The sequence below is a fragment of the Lacerta agilis genome, chromosome 1 (genome assembly GCF_009819535.1).
Source record: "Lacerta agilis isolate rLacAgi1 chromosome 1, rLacAgi1.pri, whole genome shotgun sequence".
Taxonomy (NCBI): domain Eukaryota; kingdom Metazoa; phylum Chordata; class Lepidosauria; order Squamata; family Lacertidae; genus Lacerta; species Lacerta agilis.
In genome coordinates, this window is record NC_046312.1 from 83151284 (window position 1) to 83177864 (window position 26581).

The 26581-nt window shown below is 45.0% G+C and overlaps 2 protein-coding genes across 2 annotated transcripts; both read right to left on the reverse strand.

The window, feature by feature from the left end:
- Window positions 1–893: 893 nt before the first annotated feature.
- Window positions 894–10757, reverse strand: LOC117052876 (dnaJ homolog subfamily B member 2-like). The gene is made up of 9 exons (XM_033160209.1): window positions 10594–10757; window positions 8299–8391; window positions 6761–6870; window positions 6185–6244; window positions 5129–5245; window positions 3773–3877; window positions 3314–3416; window positions 2080–2150; window positions 894–1493 (listed from the first exon to the last, which is right to left on the reverse strand). Exons 2-9 carry the CDS (start codon window positions 8361–8363, stop codon window positions 952–954), a joined length of 1173 nt encoding a protein of 390 aa, XP_033016100.1. The 5' UTR covers window positions 8364–8391; window positions 10594–10757; the 3' UTR covers window positions 894–951.
- Window positions 10758–16473: 5716 nt separating this feature from the next.
- On the reverse strand, window positions 16474–26064 carry LOC117045773 (dnaJ homolog subfamily C member 21-like). Its single transcript, XM_033147199.1, has 4 exons — window positions 25956–26064; window positions 22516–22625; window positions 20962–21012; window positions 16474–18173 (listed from the first exon to the last, which is right to left on the reverse strand). Exons 1-4 carry the CDS (start codon window positions 26015–26017, stop codon window positions 16558–16560), a joined length of 1839 nt encoding a protein of 612 aa, XP_033003090.1. The 5' UTR covers window positions 26018–26064; the 3' UTR covers window positions 16474–16557.
- Between the last annotated feature and the right edge of the window lie 517 nt (window positions 26065–26581).

Here is a 26581-nt window from a genome sequence, read left to right on the forward strand (position 1 = left end):
GTTCAACAGGTTGATCTTTTGCTGACATGATGCACCATCCATCTCGTATGCATCTGCTGGGACAGCCTTTCTCAGTGTCTGCAGGCAGTGATGGAAAGGTGATTGGCATCTCTCTACATGTGCAAAGCACCTGCCTTGCTACTGAATCTTTGTAACCTGCTCCCAAGCATCTGGACTAGAGGGTGCGGCTTTCAGCTAGGCTTGAACATCTCCCTTCTTCACTAAGAACACTGGATAGTAAGTGAACTATAGGGCAGAAGGCTGCCCTTTGTTCGACAAGACAGGATTTTGGTCCCTTCTAGCTCTCTGTAATTTTACAAGCCAGTAATATGGTGGCAGGGGAAGAGGACGAACCCTACAGATGGTCCATCTATCAGGCAACCACGGCTGTTTGAAGCTCCTCCACTCTTTTCTGGTTTGACTGGTTTTACTCACCAACACACTTTCAATTAGGCTGCACCCAGAAAAACCAAATTCTGTCATCAGAATAAATTATTTGGTGCTGGTAGGATGCCTCAAAGTGGTCACTCGACATCATAATGACTGACTTAATTATTTATTGAATTTGTACCCCACCCTTCATTCCCAAGAAGCCCAGGGCTCAAAGTTGGTCTATGGGGGAAGTAAGGATCCATTCTACCAGCTAGATCTAATTCCCCATGCCTGAATTGTGCAAATGAAGTGCACGTAGTAAAATCATTAATGTTTTCATGATACATTGCTTTCTTAAGAGATTTTTTTTAAAAAAAATATTATGTGATACATAAACGGTTTTAAATAAAATAAGTGCACACCTCTGAGCTTGGCAGTTCAGGCAGAGCCAGGCGGTTCCTGGGCTGGGGTACCCTACTCGCCCCGCTCTCAGGGGAATAATGCCACTGTGGAGACCAACAGCCAGGCTGTGACCTTTATTGGACACGGGAGCGTTCTTCTCTTGGATGTCGGTGGGGCTCAGAGAACAGTGCACATGATGGATTCCCTCTCCCTGTGGGAAGGGATAATGTCAGGAAAGACATACCGCATGTCATTGAGGACCGAGTCATTCTCCTCAGAGGCCGCCGGCAAGGCGAGCTGCTGCTTCTCCGGCTCTTCAGAGCAGCCTCTGCCCTTTGGGCTTTCTGCTGGCTTGTCCTCCTTTGTGCTGTCTCCTGCGCCCGGGCTCCTGGCTCTAATGGGAAAGGGAGCACCCGCCACTTCCTCACTGGGCCCTGGCATCCTTTTGTGTGCCCGCCGAGCACCGCCTCGCCTCTTCCTGGAGCTGTCTCGGGGGGCACCTGCCAGGTGCTGCTGCCCCACGGTCTCCATCTCAGACAGGCTGTAGGCCAGGGTGGCCCGATGCAGCTCCTTGTCTTCGTCCTCAGGGTGGGCGAAAGAGAACCCTGCGCTCTGTGGGCGTGGCGGAGTCGGGATGTCTGTAGCAGATGAGCGCAGGATCTCGTGTTGCTCCGGCTGGATGAGCTCCACCGTGGCCTTCAAGTCGTTCTTGGTGAGGTCTGGAGGAGGTGAGCAAAGAAAGGGGTGGGGAAGCAGCCCCTTCAGCATCACTCTGTGGGCCCAGCATCCCTGAGGCTCAAAGGGGCTTTGCGTTCTGCCCCAGCATGCAGCAGTGTTATTTGGATAGGAATGAGAGACAGTGGGAGCAGGGGCAGGGTTCTTTAGCACATGAGATAGCAACATAGAATGGGAAACCTTCCCAGTGCCCCTTCAGCAGCCCTGAATCAAGGAGGACCCACTGCCAATGTGAAAGGAATATCCTGATCTCAATGGATTTCTCTGCTTATTTTAATGTGGGAGAAACATGGACCAATTCAAGCCTGGACCCAAATAGTCCTAATCCTTGCACAGCTGCTAATGGGTGATGAGGTGCAATGGATGCCCTTATTACTCCAGGGACCGCTCAGCCTAGAGTGAGCCATAGAGCTGTTCCTGCTCCTCCTCAACTTAGGCTCAGTGTCACCCATTGGCTTTGGCAGTCTCATTAAGCACCAGTCACCACTGACTGAGATACAGGCCAAGACCCCCCATCTTCCCTTCTATATGTGTGCCCAACTCTAGTGCCCTCCGAGTTTGATTTCTTACCACGCACTTCTGCCACTTTGAGCTCCCCGTCTGCGTCAATCTCCATTCTCTCCTGCCCATTCTCGAGGATCCTGCAATAGAGGCCTGGCAGTTTATCCAGCACTTGCCACATTGCATTCTGGTCAAGCGTGTGCTGCTGCCACGCCACACCCCATGCCCACACCCCAACAGCCACACAACAGAGGCATTCTCAGTGACTTCTTCCCTAAACTCCCTCCTGCTAGAAGCTCAGCACAATCTAAACCTGAGCATTGCTCAGAAGCACTGTAAGACTTAGGACAAAGTTAACACAGAGTGGATATTTTTATCGTCAATACTGTGAGAATGTTTTGCTTCTGCCTTAACAGTTTTTAACAAACATAAGCACAGTATGGGGGCTAGTTAAATATCTAAACAAATAAACTGATGGATTTGAAAACCACTGATAGTATGTAAGCAGGAAACAATTGTCAAGATCTACTCCACAGGGGTTATCATCAGTGATATGAATGCAAGAGCGAGAAGAGCAGCCGTCAGATGTGCAAGGGGTGGAGTGGAATTGCAAGGAATCCAAAGGACAAGCTATGCATTCAAAATTATCTCAAAAAAAGGGTGAACTGGTCAAGAGGAACAAAATGAAATTAAGCAAGGGCAAATCTGAAACGTTACAGCAAGGATAATTCTTTATTTGCAGTACTGTGTTGAGGTTTGGACACTAAAGGTTTTTAAACCCACGCCAGTTCATAAATGAACTGTAAGAAGATAAAAGGTTAAACAATCTGAGCAAAGGATCAGCCTACAGATTAAGGAAGGACAATATACTGGTCGTTTTTAATAGTATTTAAAAAATCTCAGAAGGTGATCAGGTAGGTGGACAGGGCAAAAATAATCGAAGGGAAGCAATTTTAGGTTAAACATAATGAAGAATTTCCCATTTGTAAGAGCATTTCATCACACATGAAGTGCTTTTGAAGGTCTCTTCTATTGCATTATTTGGACAGCACATGAATTTGGGTTAATGGAGGACAGGTAATAGAAAAGGAACATATATTCTAAGTTCAAACAAAATGCCAGATGATGGTTTGGCAAAGTCCCGAACTCACAAACTCCCTCTCCCCCTTCGCTCTCCGTTCTCCTTTTGCACAATTTGCTTTAGTGAGTTGTTTCTGCTCTTGCAGAAGAGGATAGTTTGCCATTACATCTGATTAGGGGGCAGGCTAACTCGCGTGCACCTGGCCCCTCCCTGTCACCTCACCTCCTGGTGGTTATCCGTTTGCCATTGATGTACTTAGTAGATGTGGAGACAGAGCAGAAGCCTATTCCTAATTCAGCACCAGGCCCAAACGTAGTGAAGAAATCTAGGAGGGGAAAGTGACAACATCACTGCTGAGGGGGGGAGGTAGGCAGCTAGCGCAGGCCTCAATAATCCCAGCCAAATGGCAGAGGTCTTCCCATACTGCGAGTGTCAGTGGGCTAATGAAGGGACTGGGCAAAGGAGGCACCAACACTTAACAGGAGAATTGTTCCTCGGACATTTAAAAGCAGGGGTGAATTGGGTCCTTGTGAGATGGCAGAGCCAGAATCAGGTAGAGAAGCAGATATGGAAGAGGCAAAGTGTATTGGAGAAGCACAGAGGCAAGCCCTGCAATAAGCATGTGCAGCAGATCACCCACTGAGCTGCTCAAGGCTACAAGGTGATGCATCCTTGCCTTACCTGTCTGGAATGGAGAGCTGTAGGAGCAATAGGAGTAGGTGGTGCACCCTGGCATGACCCACTGGGGTATTCCTCCCTGAAGCTCTGTATATGGAGACAACTCCTCTGGAAAGGAAGGAGGAGGCTGATAAGTGGAAGACTTTCCAGTTAGACATTATAACCCAGATAATACAGGGACATGTTCGGTTTGGTTGCTTGGTGCAATGAGCCTAAGTAGATCAGGTAATATAATGCAATACAAATCCATGATTTTGCCATACCCCAAGACAGAGAGAGGATGTCTTATGTAACATGCACCCCTCCAGCAAGGGCAAGGACAGAGCAGAAAGATTGCAGCCAAGACAGACCTGGAACCTTCCCCCTGTCCTCGCCTCCGTCAAAGCACAAAGAAGAAAAGCCCTGTGGATCATGGTAGCGGATATAATCCACTGCTGTGGTGGCTGATTCATTAGGGTGAACAGAACACTGCTCCGAGCTCAGGCTCAGGCTGGGAGGACAGAGCACACACAATCCTCTCTCTCTCAAATGGCTCTGTTTCAGCAGTCTGGTGACAACAACAATCTGACACACACTTATCTGGGCACAAGACCCTCTGAAGACAGTGCAACCGCTATCTAAGCAAACATGCACAAGGTTGAACTGTTGGGGAGGGGAGGAAACATTTTAGTTATTTCCACTGTTGAAAAAGAATGTGAGCAAGGCCTTTGTCTTGCAACCTTGGTCCTGCAAGCTATAATAACGTCTAGCTCCTTTGTCTCTGAGAAAGGTACATCGTCTTGAGAATAGGGTGTTGGTGGTGCCTTTATTTTTTTGCAGAAGAAGCAAGTTATAGACATTTTTAAGCAGGGTGGTGAAAGTTTTGCAGCCGAAGGACTACATTCCCTCACAGGCAGACTTCTAGCGGCTGCATGTGCAAAGTGGGTGGGGCCACAAATGGGGCTCTCACCTTTGTATAGTAATCAGCAGCGCAGCCATGCAAAACTCAGCAGCTTCTACATTTCCTCCTTTCCACATTTCTCTATCACGGCAAGCCAAAGCTACTATCAAGGTTCAAAGACACTTTCCCACCAGAAGAAAGAACTCAAGGAGGGTGGTGCAAAGTAGGGTCAGTAAGGGATGCAGCCTGGGGAATTGGGGTGTAGCACTGCTGTTTTAAAATAAATCTCTCTTGGAAGAGCACATTGAGTTTAGTCTCTGGCATCTCCAGGTTAACTGAAGAGAAGTCTCAGGTGCAAAGGCTGATGAAGACCCCTCTGCCTGAGGCCTGAGCTGCTACCCACCAGCTGTGAGCCAGAAACACCATTATAAGGCAGCTTTATGTTGCCTACCCCTTGTTCCCCTCATGCCAGCACATACCACAGAGTTCGTTGAAGGGATCTTGTCCTTCGAAAAACTCTCTGAAGACCTCATCTGCATCACGGAAGGTGAACATGAAGTCCGGAGTCTCAGTGGCGCTTGGATAAAACGCAGCACCTTCAAGAAAACAAACCAGATACCTGTCACCATCACTTCTCAGCACACCGTGGGTGTCTTTCAGGGAATGAAGGAAGCAGGGAATGGGGATGATATGCTGAGGACAGCTGGATCTAGGCATGGTCTCTTGGCCCAAAGCAAGATGCAGAGCCAGAAAGGAAAAAACACAGAGCAGGAAGCAGCCCAAACCACAAAAGAAAACAATTCAGTTCCCAGGGTTCATTATTCCCACTTGATGCAAGAGGGGTCTCCATGCATGCATCCCTTCAAACAGTGGTCAAGCAAGAGGACAGCTCCCAAAATAAAAACACAGAGAGAAAGAGAGAGAGATAGGGGGTGAGGGAGAAAGGACACAGTGGAGCATCAATATGTCTTGAACCAACCAGATTTTCATCAGGGGATTTTTTTTCTCCCTATAAGATTTCCAGTAGGGAAGAAAATTTCCAGGTGCAAGCCTGGGACAGCCTGCACAGGGTAGGTTTCTGCCCTGCGGTGCTAAACAAACTCATATGCTTTCAGGGTAGCAGGGAGGAGCACCAGTTGGTGAGAGCGAGGCCCTTGCAGAGCAAGGCAGAGGCCCTGGCCAGGTAGATAATGTGCCCCCCCCCTTTTTTACCCTGGGGATTTCAAGGCTTGAACCGTATCTGCATATAAAGACAAAATGGAAAATATAGATATACAATAGTGCTTTTAAAAAATAGGTTACATAGGGAAAAGGATTATTTTAAGTATTTACATTTAAATAATGGTGAGCGATTGTGAATATGCTGACCGAGGCCCCCTTTGGAATTGGAGGGCCGGGCAAAGTGGCCCATATGACCCACCCTCTGTTTGGGCCTGGTGAGAGCACCAGGAAGTGCTTGTGGTGAGGACTGAGCCCAGAACAGAGGTGCATATGGATAATATGTCCTATATGTCTACACACCAACCTCCACTTACCTGTGCTTAGTCCTATCAGCCCCTCAAGTCCGTAGAGGTCATAAAGGTCCCGCTTATAACCTGCCAGGAATAAGGAACAAGAGGAGGCCAGTCCCATCTTGAAGCCCATTCAACTTTTGCTACAGTCCTGTGCATGTGCTTTAGCTACAAGACCCCACAAGCTCTCCCTACAAGCACAGTGGCCATAAACAACAGCAAAGTAATGAATAGCAGAAAATATAGTTGCTTAAAGTGCCCCTGGTTCTTCTTTTCCAAGAGATGGATGAAAGGCAGGCCGGCAGGCCTAGCAGTGAACCAAAAGCAGACTTTCCAGGGGGTGCCAGGTGTCTGGAGAAGGGGTTGTACAGGAAACTTACGCTGGGTGGACTAGGATTGGGCTGAGCTCTCACTTCTGTGGCCTGCAGGGAGTGAGAACTGGGAACCAGCAGAAGCTCAGAGAGAGGCATGTGTGCATTATAGGGAAGGTATCTAAAAGACCACAACAAGGCAGGGAGCATATAGGAGCACATAGGGAACAGCTTGGAGATGGGAGACCCCCTGAGATGGGGAATGGTGAGAATGATCCAAATGTCTTACTGTCTGATAGCACTTCATATGCTTCTGCTATCTCCTTGAATTTCTTCTCCGCATATTCCTTGTTCCCTGGGTTTTTGTCTGGGTGCCATTTCAGTGCATTCTTCCTGTACCTACAGCATTCCAAAAGGAGAGACTTAACTGTAGGATTAGCATTATGAGAAACCATAACCTCTTGTCATTTCTTCCCCGATACTGGCAGTAAGTACATGCCGTGGTGCATGCTCAAACTACATAATCTGTTGGTTCTAGAAGTCTTCACATTAGAAGAAGCAATATTGGCTAGGGCTGCCATACGTTTGGGATTTCAAAGGCGGAATTGACATCCGGAGGGAGGGATTTCAAAAAAAGCTCAACAAAATTTGGGGTGTCCTGGTTTTTACTTTTTGAAATATGGCAACCCTAATATTGGCAATTATGTAATTTCTGCATTCCCCAGATATTACAGAAAGGACCACCATGTAGCCAGCATACAACCAATTTGTAGGAATACCTTTGTAACCTCAAGGATAGGCTACTATGATGCACTCGTTTGGGTTGCATTCAGTTACTATCTGGTTGGGTTCAGCTAGTAGACAGTGTGGGATCCTGCTTCCATGCTGGGGTATGCCTCCTGTGAATGACACCTGTGATGTAACATCAGCATTGGCTCACTGTCCTGTTGCATTCCAGGCACAATGCAAAGTGCTAAATCTGACCTCTTAAGCCCCTTTGGCCATTGTTATTATTACTGAGTGCCTTCTTGAATACATTGTCCATGCACCAAATTCAAACAGCGAGGGCATGTACTGTAGATAGGTGAGTTTGGTGGCTGACCTATAATTGCGGAACTCCTTTGTCCTAGAGTCCTTTGTCCAATCAAAATCTGGGCCTGTAAGCTCTCCAGAATGGTTGCAGAACTTTTTTTCTTTGGTCTGGCATTCTGTGGCCAGGGTTAATCAAGCTTGGGGTGATTCCCCCCCCCCCTACATGAGTACTATTTCATCATCTTTTTGTTTGTGTGTGTCATATTGCTCTGTGCACTTATAATTATGTCCTTTTTATTTTTCAATAAATGATGTTTTTAAAAAGCATGGGGTGATTTTAATTTATTTAGCTATGTTGTCATATGATTCCTTTGAAGTGCAATACTGTAATCTACCTGGAATCTTTGGGGAAAGGTAGGATAGAAATTGAATGCACCAAACAATATAAATAAAGGGCAGATTGCACAGATATTCCTAAAGGGGTAGGGGTGACTCACAGTTTAGATGTGCCCAGCACAAAAGCCCCTGGACCTATTTACCTGCAATTTGGAAGTTTATCTACTCTGGAAGAGCTACTATGTATCCACTTCTTTCAAAGGTGAAAAAAGTCATAGTCGTTTAAAAAAAATTCCCAATAGTGAATAAGGGTGAGGTGAAGGAAGCAAGGTAAGATAGAGCTCCCCAAGTTGAACTGGGCTGGCTCCAAACTGATCTGAGCCAAACAGGCTTATTTTATGAAGTGCCAAATTTGGGTCCATATAACATCTTGTGGTTGGTGCACACTGTGCTACTTACGCCTTCTTAATGTCATCTGGGGAGGCAGTTTGAGGGATGTCCAGTGTTTGGTAGTAATCAACCATGATGCAGCTTGTTTAGCGCAGAGGCCAGCTGTAAATTGGGGGAGAACATGGTAGGACATTGATCATCCTCCAGCAAGGCTTCTACACTCACCCACTCCAGCTCTCAGAAGCACTCAACTGAGGCCAGATGCAAAACATCTTCTGCTGAAAGTGCCTAATACAAGATGTCTGTTCAAAACACAGTTTAGCTTTACCTGTATGTGCAGCTGCCACTATCCCATTCTCTCATAAGTTGCAGGTGGCATGTGCTTCCACCTCAGGAGGGCATTGCTGACCAACTCCCTTGTTCTACAATCTACACTATACAGTATTATAAATGAATAAGTGGCCCTAGGTCCTGGCTAAGCATCACAAAGGCACAAATTACTGTTATACAGTGGTTCCGCTCCTTCCTCCTGGGCCGTGTTCAGAAAGTGGTGGTGGGGGATGAGTGTTCAGACCCCTGGGCTCTCACTTGTGGGGTGCCTCAGGGTTCTGTCCTCTCCCCCATGCTTTTTAATATCTATATGAAGCCGCTGGGAGAGATCATCAGGGGGTTTGGGCTGGGTGTTCATCAGTATGCGGATGATACCCAGCTCTACCTCTCTTTCAAATCAGAACCAGTGAAGGCCGTGAAGGTCCTGTGTGAGTGCCTGGAGGCGGTTGGAGGATGGATGGCGGCTAACAGATTGAGGTTGAATCCTGACAAGACAGAAGTACTGTTTTGGGGGGACAGGAGGAGGGCAGGTGTGGAGGATTCCCTGGTCCTGAATGGGGTAACTGTGCCCCTGAAGGACCAGGTGCGCAGCCTGGGAGTCATTTTGGACTCACAGCTGTCCATGGAGGCGCAGGTTAATTCTGTGTCCAGGGCAGCTGTCTACCAGCTCCATCTGGTACGCAGGCTGAGACCCTACCTGCCCGCGGACTGTCTCACCAGAGTGGTGTATGCTCTGGTTATCTCCCGCTTGGACTACTGCAATGCGCTCTATGTGGGGCTACCTTTGAAGGTGACCCGGAAACTGCAATTAATCCAGAATGCGGCAGCTAGACTGGTGACTGGGAGTGGCCGCCGGGACCACATAACACCGGTCCTGAGAGATCTACATTGGCTCCCAGTACATTTCCGAGCACAATTCAAAGTGTTGGTGCTGACCTTTAAAAGCCCTAAACGGCCTCGGTCCTGTATACCTGAAGGAGCGTCTCCACCCCCATCATTCAGCCCGGACACTGAGATCCAGCGCCGAGGGCCTTCTGTCGGTTCCCTCACTGCGAGAAGCAAAGCTACAGGGAACCAGGCAGAGGGCCTTCTCAGTAGTGGCGCCCGCCCTGTGGAACGCCCTCCCATCACAGGTCAAGGAGATAAACAACTACCTGACATTCAGAAAAAACCTGAAGGCAGCCCTTTTCAGGGAAGTTTTTAATGTGTGATATTTTTGTATCTGATTTTTGTTGGAAGCCGCCCAGAGTGGCTGGGGAAATCCAGCCAGATGGGCAGTGTACAAATAATAAATATTATTATTATTATTATTACTTAAATAAAATATAAAGGTCTTTGGCCTGTGTTGATAACCAAGATGTAAATCGTTAAGTATATATACCTGCAATAAATTGTCCTGGATCTTTACAAGTGGAAACAGTGGAAACACCTCTCCTCCATTTAGCACAGACTGCAGACAATATTACAGGATTTGCACTGCAACACATATTCACTCTGTTATCTGCCCTATATCATTCCCACTAATCCAGGCATGTCCAAAGTCTGTTTCGGGGGCCTAATATGGCCCCCCGTAGCAGTATATGTCCTGGGGTGAAATCCTAAGAAAAAAGCTCAACAACTTTGGTCGGCCCTCTTTGAAAAAAGTTTGCATGTTATGCAGACAAGATCACTAGGACATGGGCTAGTTTTTGAGAAGGTCATTGTGGTATAATAGCGACAGGTTCAAATCCCTGCAAGGCCAGGTAGAGATTATTAGGAATACTAATACATTGATCCATATTCTGAGGGCAATTCCATTAAGATTCCTTCCACCTACATATTTTTATGTCTTTTTAAGCAATGCCAAGGACATGCTTTATGGATATGTGCAATTGCTTTGCAGGTATCTGGACTGGTTACCCAAAGCCATCCACCACTGAGTTGCCATCTGGACTTGTAGTTCAAGAATGCAGATATAAAATAGCAGGAAGGCCACTGTGAGAACAGGATGCTGGACTGGTGAGCCATTGGTCTTATCCAGCAGGCTTATCTTACATTTTTGTGCTTAAGGGTCTAACCTCCCGATTCTGATCTCTGCATTCCAGGGTCTCTCTAGACTTCACTCTTCTCCATCTGCATCCCTGGAGACATAGACCTCATTTGGCTTCTTCCACCCTCTTGCTGTGGAGTTCTGGATTCATCTTATTGTTTTAGGAGGGAGGGAGGGAGAAAGAAGGTGCATGCTATTCTGCATCATGAACTCAATACCTCTGGCTCTCAATACCTGCACAAGCCTCTGTTTCTGCCTCTGGCTGCCTTGGACATAGGAAAGGACAGCAGGACCTCTCCATCATCCTTTTGCATCTACCCTCTCTTGATGAGCATATACTGCAACCAATGACAATCTTGTCCAGATTGTGATGTCAGGGGTGTGAGGCTGCAAGCTCTTGTTCAGGGCCCAGGTGTATGGTACTTGGGAGGGGTTAGTAATTGAGGGACTCCAAGCCAGGGCATCACAATGTGACAACTAGAGGCTGGGATTCATCACAGACATGGAGAGGAAATGGTAAGGAATATACGGCACTGTGTGTGATCTGTTGTATGAAATGAATGTATGAAACTGTGAAATAACATCTCTGTAACACAAAACCATGCAGCATATCTGTGGGTCCCTGAATAACACTGTTTTGTCATTGACTTCCCATTGTATGTAGGGTTGGCTAGGATCCACCTGCAGCCAGACATGGCAGGGCTCAGTTCTAGAACATGCAAAGGAATAATAAAGAAGAGTGTGTGTCTGAGCATGTGTCAAGTATTCTTTTGCTCACTCCTGAGGAACTACCATCGATCTCCATGTGTCTGGGATGAATGGGCATTAATGTGTCAGAACACATGGCTTCCTAGCTAGTTTGAGTTGCATCATCGGGATTTAGAAAGCAACCTCTTCTTTACACGTGGTTACCCCAGGCACTCTGGGCGACTTCCAACATATATAAAAACATGATAAAACATTAAACATTAAAAAAAACCTTCCCTATACAGGGCTGAGTTCAGGTGTCTTCTAAGACAGTACAGTTACAGTGGTATCTCGGGTTACAAACACCTCAGGTTGCAAACACTTCGGGTTACAGACTCTGCTAACCCGGAAGAAGTACCTTGGGTTAAGAACTTTACCTCAGGATGAGAACAGAAATTGCGCAGCGGTGGCAGCAGCAGGAGGTCCCATTAGCTAAAGTGGTACCTCAGGTTAAGAACGGTTTCAGGTTAAGAACGGACCTCCGGAACAAATTACGTTCGTAACCAGAGGTACCACTGTACTTGTCTCCTTGGCTCAGGGTCTCATAACTCCACACCCTCCAACATTTCTCCAATGAAAATAAGGATGTCCTAAGGAAAAGCAGGACATTCCAGGATCAAATCAGAATCCGGGACAGCTTCTGTAAATCCAGGAATGACCCTGGAAAATAGGGACAACTGAGGGTCTGCAGTAAATGCCTGCTTAGGTGTATGGGAATCAGAGGTAGGTCGAATGATGATGATCAATTGGCTGAGGAGTGTTATTTCCTTGATCATGAGAAAGCCCATAATTTTGAGGTGCCTTTGGGCTTCAAAGCTAGGGAACAGCTGAGGTGGTGCCAGCAGCTGATATTACAGAGGTGCCCTACAGTCTGTCACAATCACAATTGTTTCTGTGCCGTAGAAAGCTTAATCTGTGAGTGTTGGACAAGTTACTTTGGATAACAACCTAACCAGTTGTTCCTATTTGTGCTTATAAAAGTTAACATTGCAATGAATCAAGGTGCCTTGGTACTCTCCTTTTTTTTAAAAAAATATTTTTTATTCATTTTTAACAGAAAAAACCACACAGAAAAAATAAAAAAGAACATAACGAGTTCTTTACAACATTCATACATTTTTTCACAATATACTGTACTTAAGTTCTATTACTTAATGCTAGCAAAATAAAAAGAAAGAGAACAACACTTATTTCCAGTTCAATTTCATAATTCCATTAACCACAAGAAAAAAAAATTTTTGTATAGACATTGACTTCCCTAATCCAACTCTCCATTGATTCAATATAGGAAAACTAGAAGAAACAAGTTTAACACTGACACCCACTATTATAAGACTGGTCATATAATACCTTTAATCTTATGAATTGTTTTATTGCTATTATTTTAGGATTATTCTACAAGAGTTACTCCAATGCGTACACCTTGTTCAAGTCGCACCTCTTTTTTTAAATAACATAGAAAACTGTTCTACTCTTCCACAAATTTACTTCTCAGATTTTCATTTACTGTATATTCTGGCATATAAGACTACTTTTTAATCCAGGAAAGTCTTCTCAAAAGTCGGGGGTCGTCTTATACGCCGGGTGGAGAATCTGCGGTCGAGTAGTATATCTCAAACTCTATATTTTAACTGGAAAAGTTGGGGGTCGTCTTATACACCCAGTCGTCTTATACGCCGGAAAATACGGTATTTTTTCTGATAAGAAGGCCAGTTCAATATATTCTACAGTTTTGAAAAACCATTCTTTTTTACTGGGAAGTTTGTCACTCTTCCAATATGATGCCACCAGAATTCTCACTGCAGCAGAGGAATATAAAAAGAAGTTCTTAAATTTATTTGGTATGTCTGGGGATGTGATCCCTAGTAAATAAGCTTCTGGAGATTTCGAAAATTTGGTTGTTAAGATGGCTTCCAATTCTAAATGAATTTCATTCCAAAATGATTTGATTTTTTTACATTTCCACCAGATGTGGTAAAGATCTCCAACCTCCTCACATCTCCAACAGGTGTTTGGCACGTTCTTATACATCTTAGAAACCTTATGTGGAGTTATATACAACCTGTAAAACATTGTTAATATATTTTCTCTGCACTGCTAGAGGTGAAGCTCCAACTTTCTTTCCAAAGTTTCTCCCATCTTGACAGCAATATGTTATGCCCCACATCTTGTGCCCAATGGATCATTGCCGATTTTACCTCCTCCTCCATCCAGCCTAATAAAAGATGGTAAGCCTTTGAAAGAGTTTTAACTTTTGAATTTATTACTTCTGATTCGAATTTTGAAGGTTCCTTTTCAAAACCTATTTTAATGTCTAATTTGAATCTCTCAAAGAGTTGATAATATTGAAACCAGTCCTTTACTTGATTTCTTATTTGTTCGTATGATTTTAATTGTATTTTATTGTCCTTTTCTTCCAGCAATGTCCGGTAAGTGGGCCAACTACCTCCAGTGTTTCCACGTCTCACTGCAAGGGCCTCCAGAGGAGAATTCCACCATGGGACTCGTTGTTCAATCAAATGTTTATATTTTAGCCAAACTTTTAATAAAGAGCCTCTCATGATATGACTGGAGACAGTGGCGTAGGAAGGGCGGGGTGTAGGGGGCGGTCTGCCCCAGGTTCCAGGGGAGGGGGTGACACTCCCCAGCCCCTCCCGCCACTCCCCCGCCACCCAGCACCCCGTCCGTGCTTCTTTATGGACGGACAGGGCAGCTTCACAAGCCGGCGCTCGCTTGCCGGCTCACCTCGGGAGCAGCAGCGCTGGCCCAGGTGCACTACGCATGCCTGGAAATTCTGGGCATGCGTAGTGCAGCCGACGTGCATTGTGACATCACAACACATGCGGTGGGTTTCCTCCACCACTGACTTGAGAAATATTTGTGCACTTTGCGTTTCTTATAATATAAATATGTGTGCCATCTGAACCTTAAATTAAAGCCTTCTAGATCTAATAATTCTGGGTTCTCTAACCAGCACCACTCTTTAAGCCATATAAGGCAGGAAGCATCATAATATAAAATTAGATCTGGCAGGGCCAGACCACCTCGAGCTTTGATATTGATCATATTTAAGTGCTTTATTCGAGGTCGCTTTCCCTGCCATAGGTACTTCGAGATGTGCTTCTGCCATTTTTTAAATCTATCCTCTCCACCCAATATTGGTATCGTTTGAAATAAGAACAGAAGTTTAGGGATTACCATCATTTTAATTGTTGCGACCCTACCCAGAAAAGAAAGCTTAAGGTTATTCCATTTGTCCATAATTTTAAAAATGTTATTCCAGGTTGGGATGTAATTGTCCTGATATAGGTTTATCGTTTTTCGGGCTGATCCACACACCTAGATATTTAACTTTCTGGCAGACCTTTAATCCCGTATTTCTTTCAAGAGCCTCTCTATCTTTTTCCTTCATATTTTTAATTAATAATGTGGTCTTGGTTTTATTTAGCTTGAATCCCGCCATACTCCCATATTCATCTATTACATTCATAGCCCGCAGTGCCTTGGTACTCTCCTGTTGTGTTTTTCATTCTGGCTCACTCCAGAGGGAAATAATCCATGAATTTTCTCAAGCCAAACTGCTAGCATGGTTGTTAATAAGTGATGCATGTCATGTAATGAATAGGTGCATATAATTAATAGGTAGTGCATAGAGTGTCCCAGTAATTCCTGAGGTAGGAAGCTTCAGACAGGCCATAAAACAGTAATGATCATGATTGACATACATCTCCTAAGGGATTTGTCCTGCTCTGCTCCTGTTTGCAGAGTGATAAATGAAGGGGGGGGGCAACAAAAACAAACCTCTTGAAATATGTCCATGCACTCAGTTACAACTCATGGCAGTCACAATCCATATTAGGGAAAATACCTTTAGCAGGTTAACCAAAATAGTGTACAAGCATTCGACTTCTCCAGAACTACATCAGGCTAGATGGCAGACAGAAAGCAGAGTAAGGGTAGGAAAAGGCCATGTGACCTGCATCTGATTACAATCTCAAGATGTAGTGGGGGAGGTGGCAGTAGACATTCAAAACAGGCTAGTTATGCACTAGGCAGGTATCAGGTTACACACTAAGACGTCCTGGGGAAAAGAAGCATTCCTAATGGCCGATGAAACCTGAATAAAACCTGGATAATAGCCCCTTAATGTGGTGCCAGAGTTAGTGGAATCATCCGCCTGTATACTTTGTAATTAAGTCTTTAATAATGCTTGCCACTAGTTTTCCCAGTATAGATGTTAAGCTAACCATCATACAATTTCCTGGCCCCCCACTGGATCCCTATCTCAAAAGTTGGTGTTACATTGTTCACTTCCTGTCACGGACATTTTATTTATATGCAGGGAGGGAACAAAACTGTTGTTCTAAACACTTATTAGGGAAGTAAGTTCCAGTGAACTTAATGTGACAAATTCTGGATAAGCAGAGCTTCCATGTTCAAGAGCAGTATTCCACTGAATACCAGTTGATTGAGGCTAGGAGGCGCATGCCACAAAAGGCCTACTCAGGGCTTTTCCCCCAGCTGGAACTCACCAGAACTCAGTTCTGGCACCTCTCAGGTGGGCGCCATTGCCATGTGAGTTCCCACATCTCTTTTCGGTGACAAATAGCACTGGGCCTATTGCCTTCATACCCTGTTTTTGAACTTACTGAAGACATCTGGTTAGCCAGTGTGGAAAGTCAAGTGCTGAACTAGGTTGTTCAGTGGTTTAATCCAGCTGAGGTCTTTGGACGTTCATATGTTGGCATCTTATGTAGGCATGGGCAATTGGGGCAGAAATTATCAGAGTGTCGAGGAGGAAAGGTAAATGCTATGGGGATGAATTCAGACATAGCAGCAAGTGGCTTACCGGTAAGTGTCATGGATATTGGGGACAGACACCTATTTCAGCAAAAGGATCCCTGGGCCAAAGCACCATTGTTCCTCTCCACTTCAGGCCCTGGATACTCAGTGTTCCTATTGCTGCATCTGTTACGGTAGTTCAGGGATGGAAAACCTGTGGCCCTCTTGATGTTACTGGATTACAACCCCCATCATCCCTTGCTGGCTGGGGCTGAGGGATTCTGGGAGTCCAGTGTCTGGGTAGCCTCATAATAATTCCCATGTATCTTGTTGAGTAAGAGCAAGCACCAAGTATGAACAAATAAAATTTGGGTTCCTGACCCTTCCTTTATTGTACTCTCAAACACTCACTCCTGGCAGTGCCCAGCACTTACCCACACTCACAGGTTGTCCTGAAAGAGCTTGCACCAGCATTGGGAGCATCGCGGACAGGAAGATGGGGCATTTGGATCAAACACTTCCCCTTGGCTACTTAAATATGGAGGCCTTGCCTTTCCATTTTGAGCTGGAGCGTCAATATGTGGAAGCAGCATGCACTTCCTTGGATTTAACTGGTTTATTCTATTCCAGGCTTGGATACTTTCCCACTGGTTTGCTTGCATGGCCTGATTCGTTCCACGTGGTTTTCTTTTAGCCGGAAGTGGTGCTTGGCCAGCACCAGAGAACTCGGGGGCCCCACCAAAGAGAAATCTTGCTGTATTTTCTGCTGGACCAAGCCAGACGGTAGCTGGCACCTTCCATGTATAAGCAGGCACAGTGCTCTCAGTGTGCTGGGGGTCTGCTTTGTTACCTCTCCCATCACCGTTTTGGACCTGCACCTTGCTCTTCCCAGCATTCAGCTGCTTCTTCTGGACTGCCTTGTTGTTCTTCACAGCTTGCAACTCATTTTTCTGCCCTTTCGTCCTGCTCCTCTCATCATTCAGTGCCCTCTTTTGGACATTCGCCTTGCTCTTCCCGGCGTGCGTCTTGTTTTCCCCAGCCTGCAGCTCACCCTTTTGGGAATGTATTGCTTTTCCGTCTTTCAACTTTGGCGATATCAACTTAGTCATCCTCCCTGACATCTCCTTACTTTTGATTGGTGAGGTTTTCCTCCTAGTGTACCTCAGGTGTCCAATACGTGGCTCCTGCTTGTCAGATCGTTTCTTCTGCCCAGCACACTGCTCTGTCCCATGATCAGGTTCACATCCTGGATGGGATCTACATTTCTGTGCTGAAAATTTCTCAGTTTGCATCTCATGCTTTCCAGGGGGGGCATCAGCTTCCCCATTCCGAAGCTTGTTCTTCGTGCTTCGCTCTGACTTCTCATGCCGCTGTTTCGTGTTCCCTATATGAAGCTTACTCTCACGATGCAGCTCAGTTTTTAGCTTGGGAAGCTTGGCCTTCCCCGTATGGGTCTCCCAATCTTCGTTCTGTTGCCTGGCCTTTTCTGCATAGGCCCCATTCTTCTCAGTTGGGGGTTTCCTCTTCCCATTGTTGCTCTCGCTATTCTCCACAAGAGGTTCTTTACCAGACTTGCTGCTCCTAGTGTGCAATGAGCTGTTCTCAGTAGGCAGGTTTTTCTCCCTGGTCTGCAATCTCTTTCTCTGCTTACACTTCCCAACTGGAAAATCCTTTTTCTCAGGAGGCAATTGGTTATGCTTTGCCCGGTGTCTTTTGTGAGACTTTCTACGTGGGTGCTTGTTAGGCTTCCGACTTGGATCGTTGGAATCGGAATCTGACTCTGAATTTGGTTCACTTGATTTGGAGCTTGACCTGCTACACTCAGAACTGGACTCTGAACTGGATTCATTAGACTCATCAGAGTTCGAGGTGGAATAATGCTCTGAACTCGATGACTCATCATCAGACTCAAATGTTGAGTCATCATACTCAGAACAAGTGCTCTTGTCATTCTCCACACTCAACTCATCATCCTGAGAACTTGGTTTGTCTGGCTTGGTGTAGTCTTTCTCATCTACCGTGTTACTCTTGTGTTTCTCATGGGCAGGCATCACACCTGCAATAAACCAAGTTTTTAGTCTTGTGACAATTTTGCTCTGTTCACAGGACAAATCTAAGCCTGATTTCTATCTAGTGGAAACAGCTGTCTGTAGTCCATAGTCTGTCAGACTGTAGTCTGACAGTTAGGTTTTTCACCTTTGTTCCCTCTGCAACAACCGCCATGTTAACGGGGGGATGGATAAGTCCCCTTTCTTATAAGCACACAGAAAATTTAATGTTCAAGGATGAATCTTCAGGCGCATAACAAATACAGTTCTTTTAGTTAGTAGAACTTAAGCATTTCAGAAAAGAAGATAAGTGAAATTAAAAGCATGTCACAATTTAATATATCAGAAAGATACTTATACCCAACTTCCTTTGAAGGAGATGCATTTTTCTAATCTTTCCCAATTATCAAAGAAAAACAAGACTGCATTCCACAAAATATCAAACTTCTTGAAAGGATCTGATAATCATATGCCCGAAGTACATAAAATGCAGGAAATGGGGAATAGTGATGTGCTAGTTTGACACACAGGTCTGGGCTACCTTTGAAGAATGTTACAAAAACAGAAAGATGTCTTTGATTTCCATGTTAACAACTTTAATTGTGGTGCTTTGGGGAGAGGTAAATTAGCTTATAGGGCTTGTTCTAGTGTTTCCGGAACCAAGCAAAATGGATGCAAAAATGGGTTCAGAAGTGGGACTATTTGCCACAGTTTATTTAAAGGACAGTTCAGTTAGTGGCCTGGAATACTCAGCACTTCCATCTTACTTGGAGGCAAAAATCAGCAAAGCTCGTGTGTGAACCACAGCATATTTCCTATAAGTCCCCAAGGGTCTTCAGAGCCCCAGGGTGTCTCTTAGAGACCACCTGATGAGCCCATTATTCTGAAGTGGTCAGGGCTCTTAGCATCATTAGACCCAAGTTGTTCTCTGTTCATTCATAGATAGATGGATAATTGAATTAACATACATGACAATAACATACATACAATAGAATAACATACAAGCAATAGAAGACAAGAAAGATTAAATAACAATGGATGACTGGTTCATCAATTAATATATCATGGTAGTTAAAGTTTATTCTAATTGTTAACTTTTCCTGTTAATCCCAATGGTTTCTGTAGTGGTGGGATCTTAGCAAGCTCTACACTTCCTTCTCCTGTTTTCTGACTCACTGCTGGGGCTTTCTGCTCTATAACTCCACCCACTTCTACCCACTTGTATCCTGCTCCTCTAAGGGAGCCCTGTCCCCCTTTGACCCTTTCATTCTCCTCTGTTTCTGTACTGCTTTTGCTTTCTCCACCTTCTCTGTCTTCCTCGTCTTCCTCCTCTCCCTTGCCTCCTACTTTAGCTCCTTCCTTCCGAGTTGCATCCATTATCCTCTGCTAGCTTCCAGTCTCTCCTGCTTTCTCTTTAACCTGCTTTGGATGCACCATCAGTCGTGCCTTTATCCTCTGGCTGGTCAGGCATCCCTACAGCTTTAGTGATGCTACCTCGCTCTGCCTGACTCACCTCCCAGCCAGACTGCCAGGCTGCAGGGCAGACAGAAGAGTTGCGCCAATGCTAGTTCTCAACAGCTTTTTATACCCTTAATTAGAAAGCAAGTTTGGGCTCGGCTGGGCAAACACCTGCTTAAGCAACCTTCTGGCCAGCTAAGTAATTGGTTCTCCATGAAGGAGTTGAAATTTCAAGCATAAGGAGCTGACTGAGAAAGTCTGTTGTTAGCCAATTGGTCCCCCCCCCTTTATTTTAGATTTCAAACATGTTTGGAAACATCCATTGTACATATTTTAAAACTAAAAATAAATTCTAACTAATATATGCAGATAAACCTGACACTGCTCATTAACATCTCCTAGCTGTTGATGCCTGCTTCACTCAAAATAGCGCTTCCCATCTTTAAATGTTCAAATCCCAGAGGGAGTGATTCTGGGGAGCAGCAACTACTGCTGGCCTATTGTTGGATGGAGGACACCACTGGGAAGACAGCCAACAATAATTATGCAAAGGAGGGGGTGGGAGCTGTTTATTAGATATGCCACTTGGAGTAGCTAAGCGCAAAAGGCTATGCAGTGCAGGTTCTTGAGAGCTGAAAAGCTATGAAAATTTAAAAGTACATGACATGCTTTGAAGTAGGTTATAAACCTGTAACAGAGTGGTAGGCAGGAATAAGGCACCCACAACTCAGCTAGCCAGCTAACACCCAGCATGTCAGTACAGCATTCTCTGTCATGCATCAGATAATGATTTTGATTGTGCTCGATCTGATCTCTGTCTGTCAGGTCAACCAGAGGCAAACAGAATTCTTATATTAATTGTGTGGCCTCTGGCTTGCTGACCCAGGATTCAGTGCAGGTCAGCTGAGCTGACAACCTCAGTGGGATTAAGTCAAAGCTGGATCCAATTACAGTAGAAAGATGTTTCACTCTTTCTCTTCCGCTGCCTTTGGGTCCCAAACACATGTTACAAGGAACAAGTGGCTGTTGCTGATCTCAGTCTCCCTGGTAACATGTAATTAAAGAAGTGTCATGTGGCATTATCACACTCTGAATTTCTTCATCCCTGCAAGCAGCACCCAATGACATGGCACTGGAGCTCTGTTCTAGCTAAATATGACTGGGGCAAGATAGTAAAAGCAGGTCACTGGCTGCCACATATTACTCATTACTCAATGGTTGCAGCTTACTCAAAGGTTGCAGCTCTGCGGATCAGGAAGAACTCCACAGAGACACTCCTAATTGTGGCTTTCTCCATTTCCTCTCAGGCACCTGAGACTGAATTGTGAAATCACTCACCTTTTTCATTCTGTCTGTCCTGGAGGGAGCAATCCAGGTTACGCTTGTTTGCTGAAAGGCAGAAGATATACCTGAAAGTTCTCCAGCCCTGCTGCAGCCAGCTGCAATCACTTGATTCAGGATTTGGAAAACTAGCACCCCTCTAGGCTCAAGGCATCCATGAAACTGAAACTTATCTTATTCCCCCCCCCCCTCCGGTGACTAACCAGCTTTTTAAGAAGCTTACAGTTAGGGATAAACAAACCTGGCAGTTTCAGTTTCTCTCCCCTTTTTTTAGTTTTTCCATCTTTAAATTCAATCCACCACATTCCTGCACCAGTTTGCATATATTTTTTTAAGTCTATGTGAAAACTCATCAACATTTCTTCTAATATCTGTGTACAATTTTGCCTAGTTTTTGCAAGCTATTTTCTCTTAACATGAATCATTTTTGTGTGTTGTTTTCGCTATATGCATTTTTACTTTCCTCTAATGTATACACAGGTGTTTGGATTTTTTTTTAACAACTGCATTGCAAAATTCAGGTAAGTGTGAATTTTGAAGGATAGCTGCATTTTGGCTTGTGTTTTGGTTTGGGAAGCGCAAATAAGGTAGAGTTGCATTAAAATGCAAGCTGAAGCAAATTTATGCCCCTGTCCCCAGTTATAGTCAATTGCAGCAGCATAGGGAGCCATGAAAATGTGCAGAGATGCTGGCAGCTGTCTAAAGAAGGCATATTGCAAGAGAGCTCTAGGCACCTACTAATAGGACATGGACTGATGGTGAAACTGCATGTTTCCCCACAGCTCCACTACTTCAGAAGAGCACCCCAAAGCAATTCCCCAAAAGGAAGATGGAAATGTTGAGGCACGAATGGGACATCAGCCTCCTGTGCATATACTGTAAACAAAGAAGGTGATGCCTCCAGGAAGTCAGGAGATGTGTGTAGACTGTTGCTCTTTATCTATTGGGTTTGGACCAGTCTGAGATATGGTGGGTCATAGCAATGGCATCACAATGTTTGCTTTAAAAGAAAAAGAAAAGTAGAAAGATAGGGGCCTGGGAGCGGGCAGAGAAAAAAGTGTGGGTATATATCCACTCTAAATATTGGTGCCATTTCTGTACTAGTTATAACTTGTTTGCCTCTCCCCCTGCAAGCCTGGGAATTGCAATTTGGAACAGGTGCTAAGAGAGATCTATCACCGACTGGTTCCCACCCAGAACTGCATTTCCCAGGGTTCCATAGGGAGAAGATGGTTAAGCCTGTAGACTTTTAAAACAGTTTCAATAGATCCAGAGAGAGAAGAAGAAGTGGAATGTATATGTTAGAAAATAAAATAAATGTGGGTCCCATGCTGCAGGTTGGGGTTAAAGATGCTTCTCAGGTGGGAAAAGACTGAAGATTACTGGTGTGGATTTCTAACCAGGATTGCTTCAGTGCATAGCACAGGTTGAAGAGACTCTCTCCCTCACTCTCTTGCTGATCAGCAACTAGGATCAACTTGTGTTTCATTGGGAAACCAAAGCACCAGTGAAGTGAGAACAGCAGAAGGGTCTAGGAGTCTGAGCCCTTACAGTTTGACAGCACTTTGTATGCTTCCATTATCTCCCTGGACTTCTCTTCAGCTTCCTTTTTGTTATCTGGGTTTTTATCAGGATGCCACTTCTTCAGTTTCTCTCTGTACCTGTTCAGTTAAAGGAAAGGATGTAAAGAATTAGGTTGCAGGTGGCCTGTTTATTTTTTGAGCAATTCATCCTGATTTGTTCACACAAAATTTGTGCAGAGGTTATACCACTCTGCCAAGTGATAATTATCTCCCACTTTCCAGTGCTTTCCCCATCACTTTTTTTTACCGCAAAATTCTACAGATAGAACCAGGTTTGGGCCGCCCTTAACTGAACAGCCAGGCTTCCTTTTCCTTCCCAGACTGCCACGACCCTTCAGTTCTTCTCTTGGTGGGATTGTTTCCCTCACTCCGGATTCGCTCCACTCCGACCCGGTGCTTTCTTGCGTTTTGGTTCCACTCGCTCCCGCTCGCTTTACACCTCGTGTCCTGGAGCCGGGCCCTTCCACTTTTTTAAAAGAGGGCTTCCCCCTCGCCCGCCGCCCCTGGCCCAGCCCGCAGCTGCCTCCTTACCTCGTTGAGTCGTTGCGCCTCATCGAATCGCAGCAGCCAGCAGCTCCACCAGCAGCAGCCAAACACAAGCGCCGGGACAGGCGCCAAGGAGGGAAGCTGCTGCGGTCTGCTGCTGCGCCTGCGCTGGCACGAAATGAGGCACGCATGAGCAGCACAGCCACCGGCAAGGTAGAGAAGTGGGTGGGCGCAGGCGGGCCAGCAGAGCGGCACAGCGCCCCCTACATTTCGACGCTAAACGCACCGGCCCTGCCCGGAGCTGCAGCAAAGGTGCAAAAGAGCCGCATGCGGCTCCAGAGCCACGGGTTGCTGACCCCTGCCCTAGCTGCATTTAGGCCTCATGGAACCTTCCTACTGAAGCCAACAGAAGTGTTTCTCCAGCCTAAATAAGTATGGTGCGAAGGCATTTTTGGCAAGGGGGAAGGTTAACTTTTCCCTCCCTAGCTGTGACTCTGGCTTGAAAAGAAATCAATTAGGCTTGAAAACAAATCTTATTGGCTTCAGTAGGAAAGTCTTTGGAAGCCTAAATGTGATGCTGGGGATGAGGAGGGAAGAATGGAGGCTGTGAGCTAGACAGGGCAGCCTCAAGGCTGGCGATTCCTCGGGCGAACTGAATGCTCTGAAGGCTGACTTACGCCATTTTAATGTCATGATGCGTTGCACCCTGGGGAATGCCCAGGACTTCATAATAGTCCTTCTCATCTTTTGTCTGTCCTGTTGAGAGACTTGGAGGGACACTGGGGTGTCTTGGCTGACCCATGCAGGGTAGAGACAGGGAGATGCCGTAAGTACCTGGCCCTGCAGAATAGAAATCAGAAGGAGAACTAAGCGGAAAGAGCGGGCTTACTGTCTTGACATTGGTCTATAAATTATAAAACTAGCTTGGATCTTGGATCAATGCCAATTATTTTAATTGGTTTGAGTTTGTTTTTATACTCGTGTTTTTAATTAAGAATTATTTGCATTAGATCAGACTGTTATAGGATGTGTGATCTTTGCTGTGTATACTCTCATATTTATGGTTTTAAACTGCCTTGTGTATAGCAAAGTAGAAAAGCGGTATACAAATGAAAAATTAAAAAGCCATTGGTTTAAACCTCAGCTGGCTGCATCTGAGAATTAGTCTTTCCCTTTCAGGGCCACATGCATCACTACAGGAAACAGAGTATACAGGTGAAACTCGAAAAATTAGAATATCGGAGAAAGGTTCATTTATTTCAGTAATTCAACTTAAAAGGTGAAACTAATATATGAGATAGACTCATGACATGCAAAGCGAGATATGTCAAGCTTTTATTTGTTATAATTGTGATGATTATGGCGTACAGCTGATGAGAACCCCAAATTAACAATTAAAACTTTGGGGTTTTCATCAGTTGAACGCCATAATCATCACAATTATAACAAATAAAGGCTTGACATATCTCACTTTGCATGTCACGAGTCTATCTCATATATTAAACTCCAGTAGCTAATGAAAACAATTGCTTTTCCACGATATTCTAATTTTTCGAGTTTCACCTGTACATTTCAATCAGTAGGCCTATCATACCACTTCATAGCTACAATTCATAGTTCCCTGGGAAGAAGAACTGGTTGTAAAACCACTCTAGTAATTGAAGCTCTATGAAGGGAATAGAGGTCTCCTAATTACTCTCAGCACCCTTAACAAACCACAGTTCTCAGGATTCTTTGGGAGAAGCCATAATGTTAAAGTGGTATATTAGTGCTGTAAATGTATGGTATGGATGTGGCCTAAGAAATGACATAGTCCCTCAGAGGGTAAGTGCTGTGCTACAGTTTTCTTCCCTATCAAATTAGCCACACATTAATAAGCAGTGATTGTTTTTTTAATGTCACCAGAGTAGCAACAAGAAGCTTACACTTCACTGAACTGAAATGTTGCTTTAAAACAGAGTTCTCCTTGCAGGTGCCCTCCAAATGCTTATGAGTTCCAACTTTCATCAGCCTCAGCCAGCAATGGCCAGTGGTCAGGGATGGGGAATATTGGAGTCCAGCAACATCTGGAGAGCACTAGCTGGTGGAAGGCTGCCTTAAAATGACCCTTCGACATGATTAGTCTATGCCATACTTGTGGGATAACCAGCCTCATATAACCAACTTACGTAAGTCTAATTAATGCATGAAGGAGTTAAGACCATAGAGTAAGCTGTCCTGCCAAGTTTAGCTCACTGTGGGGGGGACTAGGTCAAGCTTCCTTAACCTCGGCCCTCCAGATGTTTTGAGGCTACAGTTCCCAGCATCCTGGAGAGCTGAGGTTGAAGAAGCCTCAACTAGGTAATCAAGCCCTTGTTCCCCTTCAGTCTTTTTGAGAAGCTCAGCGAGTGAAAAGGCTAACCTGGTTGCTACTGCTTAGCTGCATAGCTCTCACAAGCCACTCTTTGAGTTCCTATACCAATAATTTAGGAACTTTCACCTCTGTATCTGACAAGTTTTAGTGCCTGTGCAACTTTTTCTGAATGCTGCACGGGAAAAGTGCATGAACCAGATCTTTGAAGAATTTGTAAGTAAACCAGTCTTAATTTACCAAACATGTGGTCTTTGGAAGTTTTGGAACTCACAAGGGCATATTTTAAATGTCTAACAGCCTATACATCCACATTTCACTTTGCTGCATATTTTGTGATTTTAAATCTCTGCCGTGATTCTCTCACCAAAGAGTACTTGGCATCCAGAAATTCTCCTTTTATACCTATTCCCCCCCTCCTTGAACCAACAATACTTAGCACAGCAGTGATCCTGGCCTTATCTATCAAAGGCAATTGTTTTCAGGTAGCATAAAAAGAGCTAGTCAACCCAGGATGAAGGCTTGGTGGGTTGTTCCACTAAGTATCTGAACAGCTGAAACCCAGGCCCTACCTCACAGTCTCAAAGGATTTTTCCTGATGATTGACACATCCTTTGGTATCTTTATTTTCCATGTAGGCAGAGCCCTAGTCACTCAAAGCTGCTGCCCGGGGTAAGAAAAGAGGAGCTTGATTGTGATGTCAGGGGCTCTGCAACTTGCACTCATGATTTGCGGTTGGCTGGCAACAGGCAGTAGGAAGTATAGTGTAAACTCCAGGCACCCTGGCTCTTAGGCAGAACCTCATAAATACGTAACAACCCAAATAGACATGGCACAAGCCCATAAATGAAATGGCGTAGCCTCCACATTTAAGCCTGCAATTAATTTGTCAATAACTCAGGTTGTTATCTATCCATGGACCAATTCCAAATAGCAAGATGCCATGGCAAAGATGGCGAGAAGCAGCGTTCATTGATTCATCCATTTTGTAACCAAAATAGTGATTCAGAAATGTGAGGGGGCTTAACTTCAAGCATTTTCAAACATCAAATTCCAAAACTCAAAAGCAACTTGCAGACAATTCACTTGAGAGTTGCCCACAGATGTCAAAAACCAACCACGCAGACATCGATCGATTTGTGAAGAATTCTCTAGCTCAGACATCCCATTGCTGTCTGTGTTGTTAATGAAAGTGCAT

Excerpts from the sequence above, each read along its gene's own strand:
- LOC117052876 (XM_033160209.1), bottom strand. The coding sequence starts at position 8,363 with ATGGTTGATTACTACCAAACACTGGACATCCCTCAAACTGCCTCCCCA. Across the intron at positions 6,871-8,298 it reads CCAGATGACATTAAGAAGGC|GTACAGGAAGAATGCACTGA; the intron begins GTAAGTAGCACA and ends GGAATGCTGTAG. Across the intron at positions 6,245-6,760 it reads ATATGAAGTGCTATCAGACA|GTTATAAGCGGGACCTTTAT; the intron begins GTAAGACATTTG and ends TATTCCTGGCAG.
- LOC117045773 (XM_033147199.1), bottom strand. The coding sequence starts at position 26,017 with ATGGAAAATAAAGATACCAAAGGATGTGTCAATCATCAGGAAAAATCC. Across the intron at positions 21,013-22,515 it reads ATACAAAGTGCTGTCAAACT|CAAACAAGCGTAACCTGGAT; the intron begins GTAAGGGCTCAG and ends TCTGCCTTTCAG. Across the intron at positions 18,174-20,961 it reads GGACAGACAGAATGAAAAAG|GTGTGATGCCTGCCCATGAG; the intron begins GTGAGTGATTTC and ends GGTTTATTGCAG.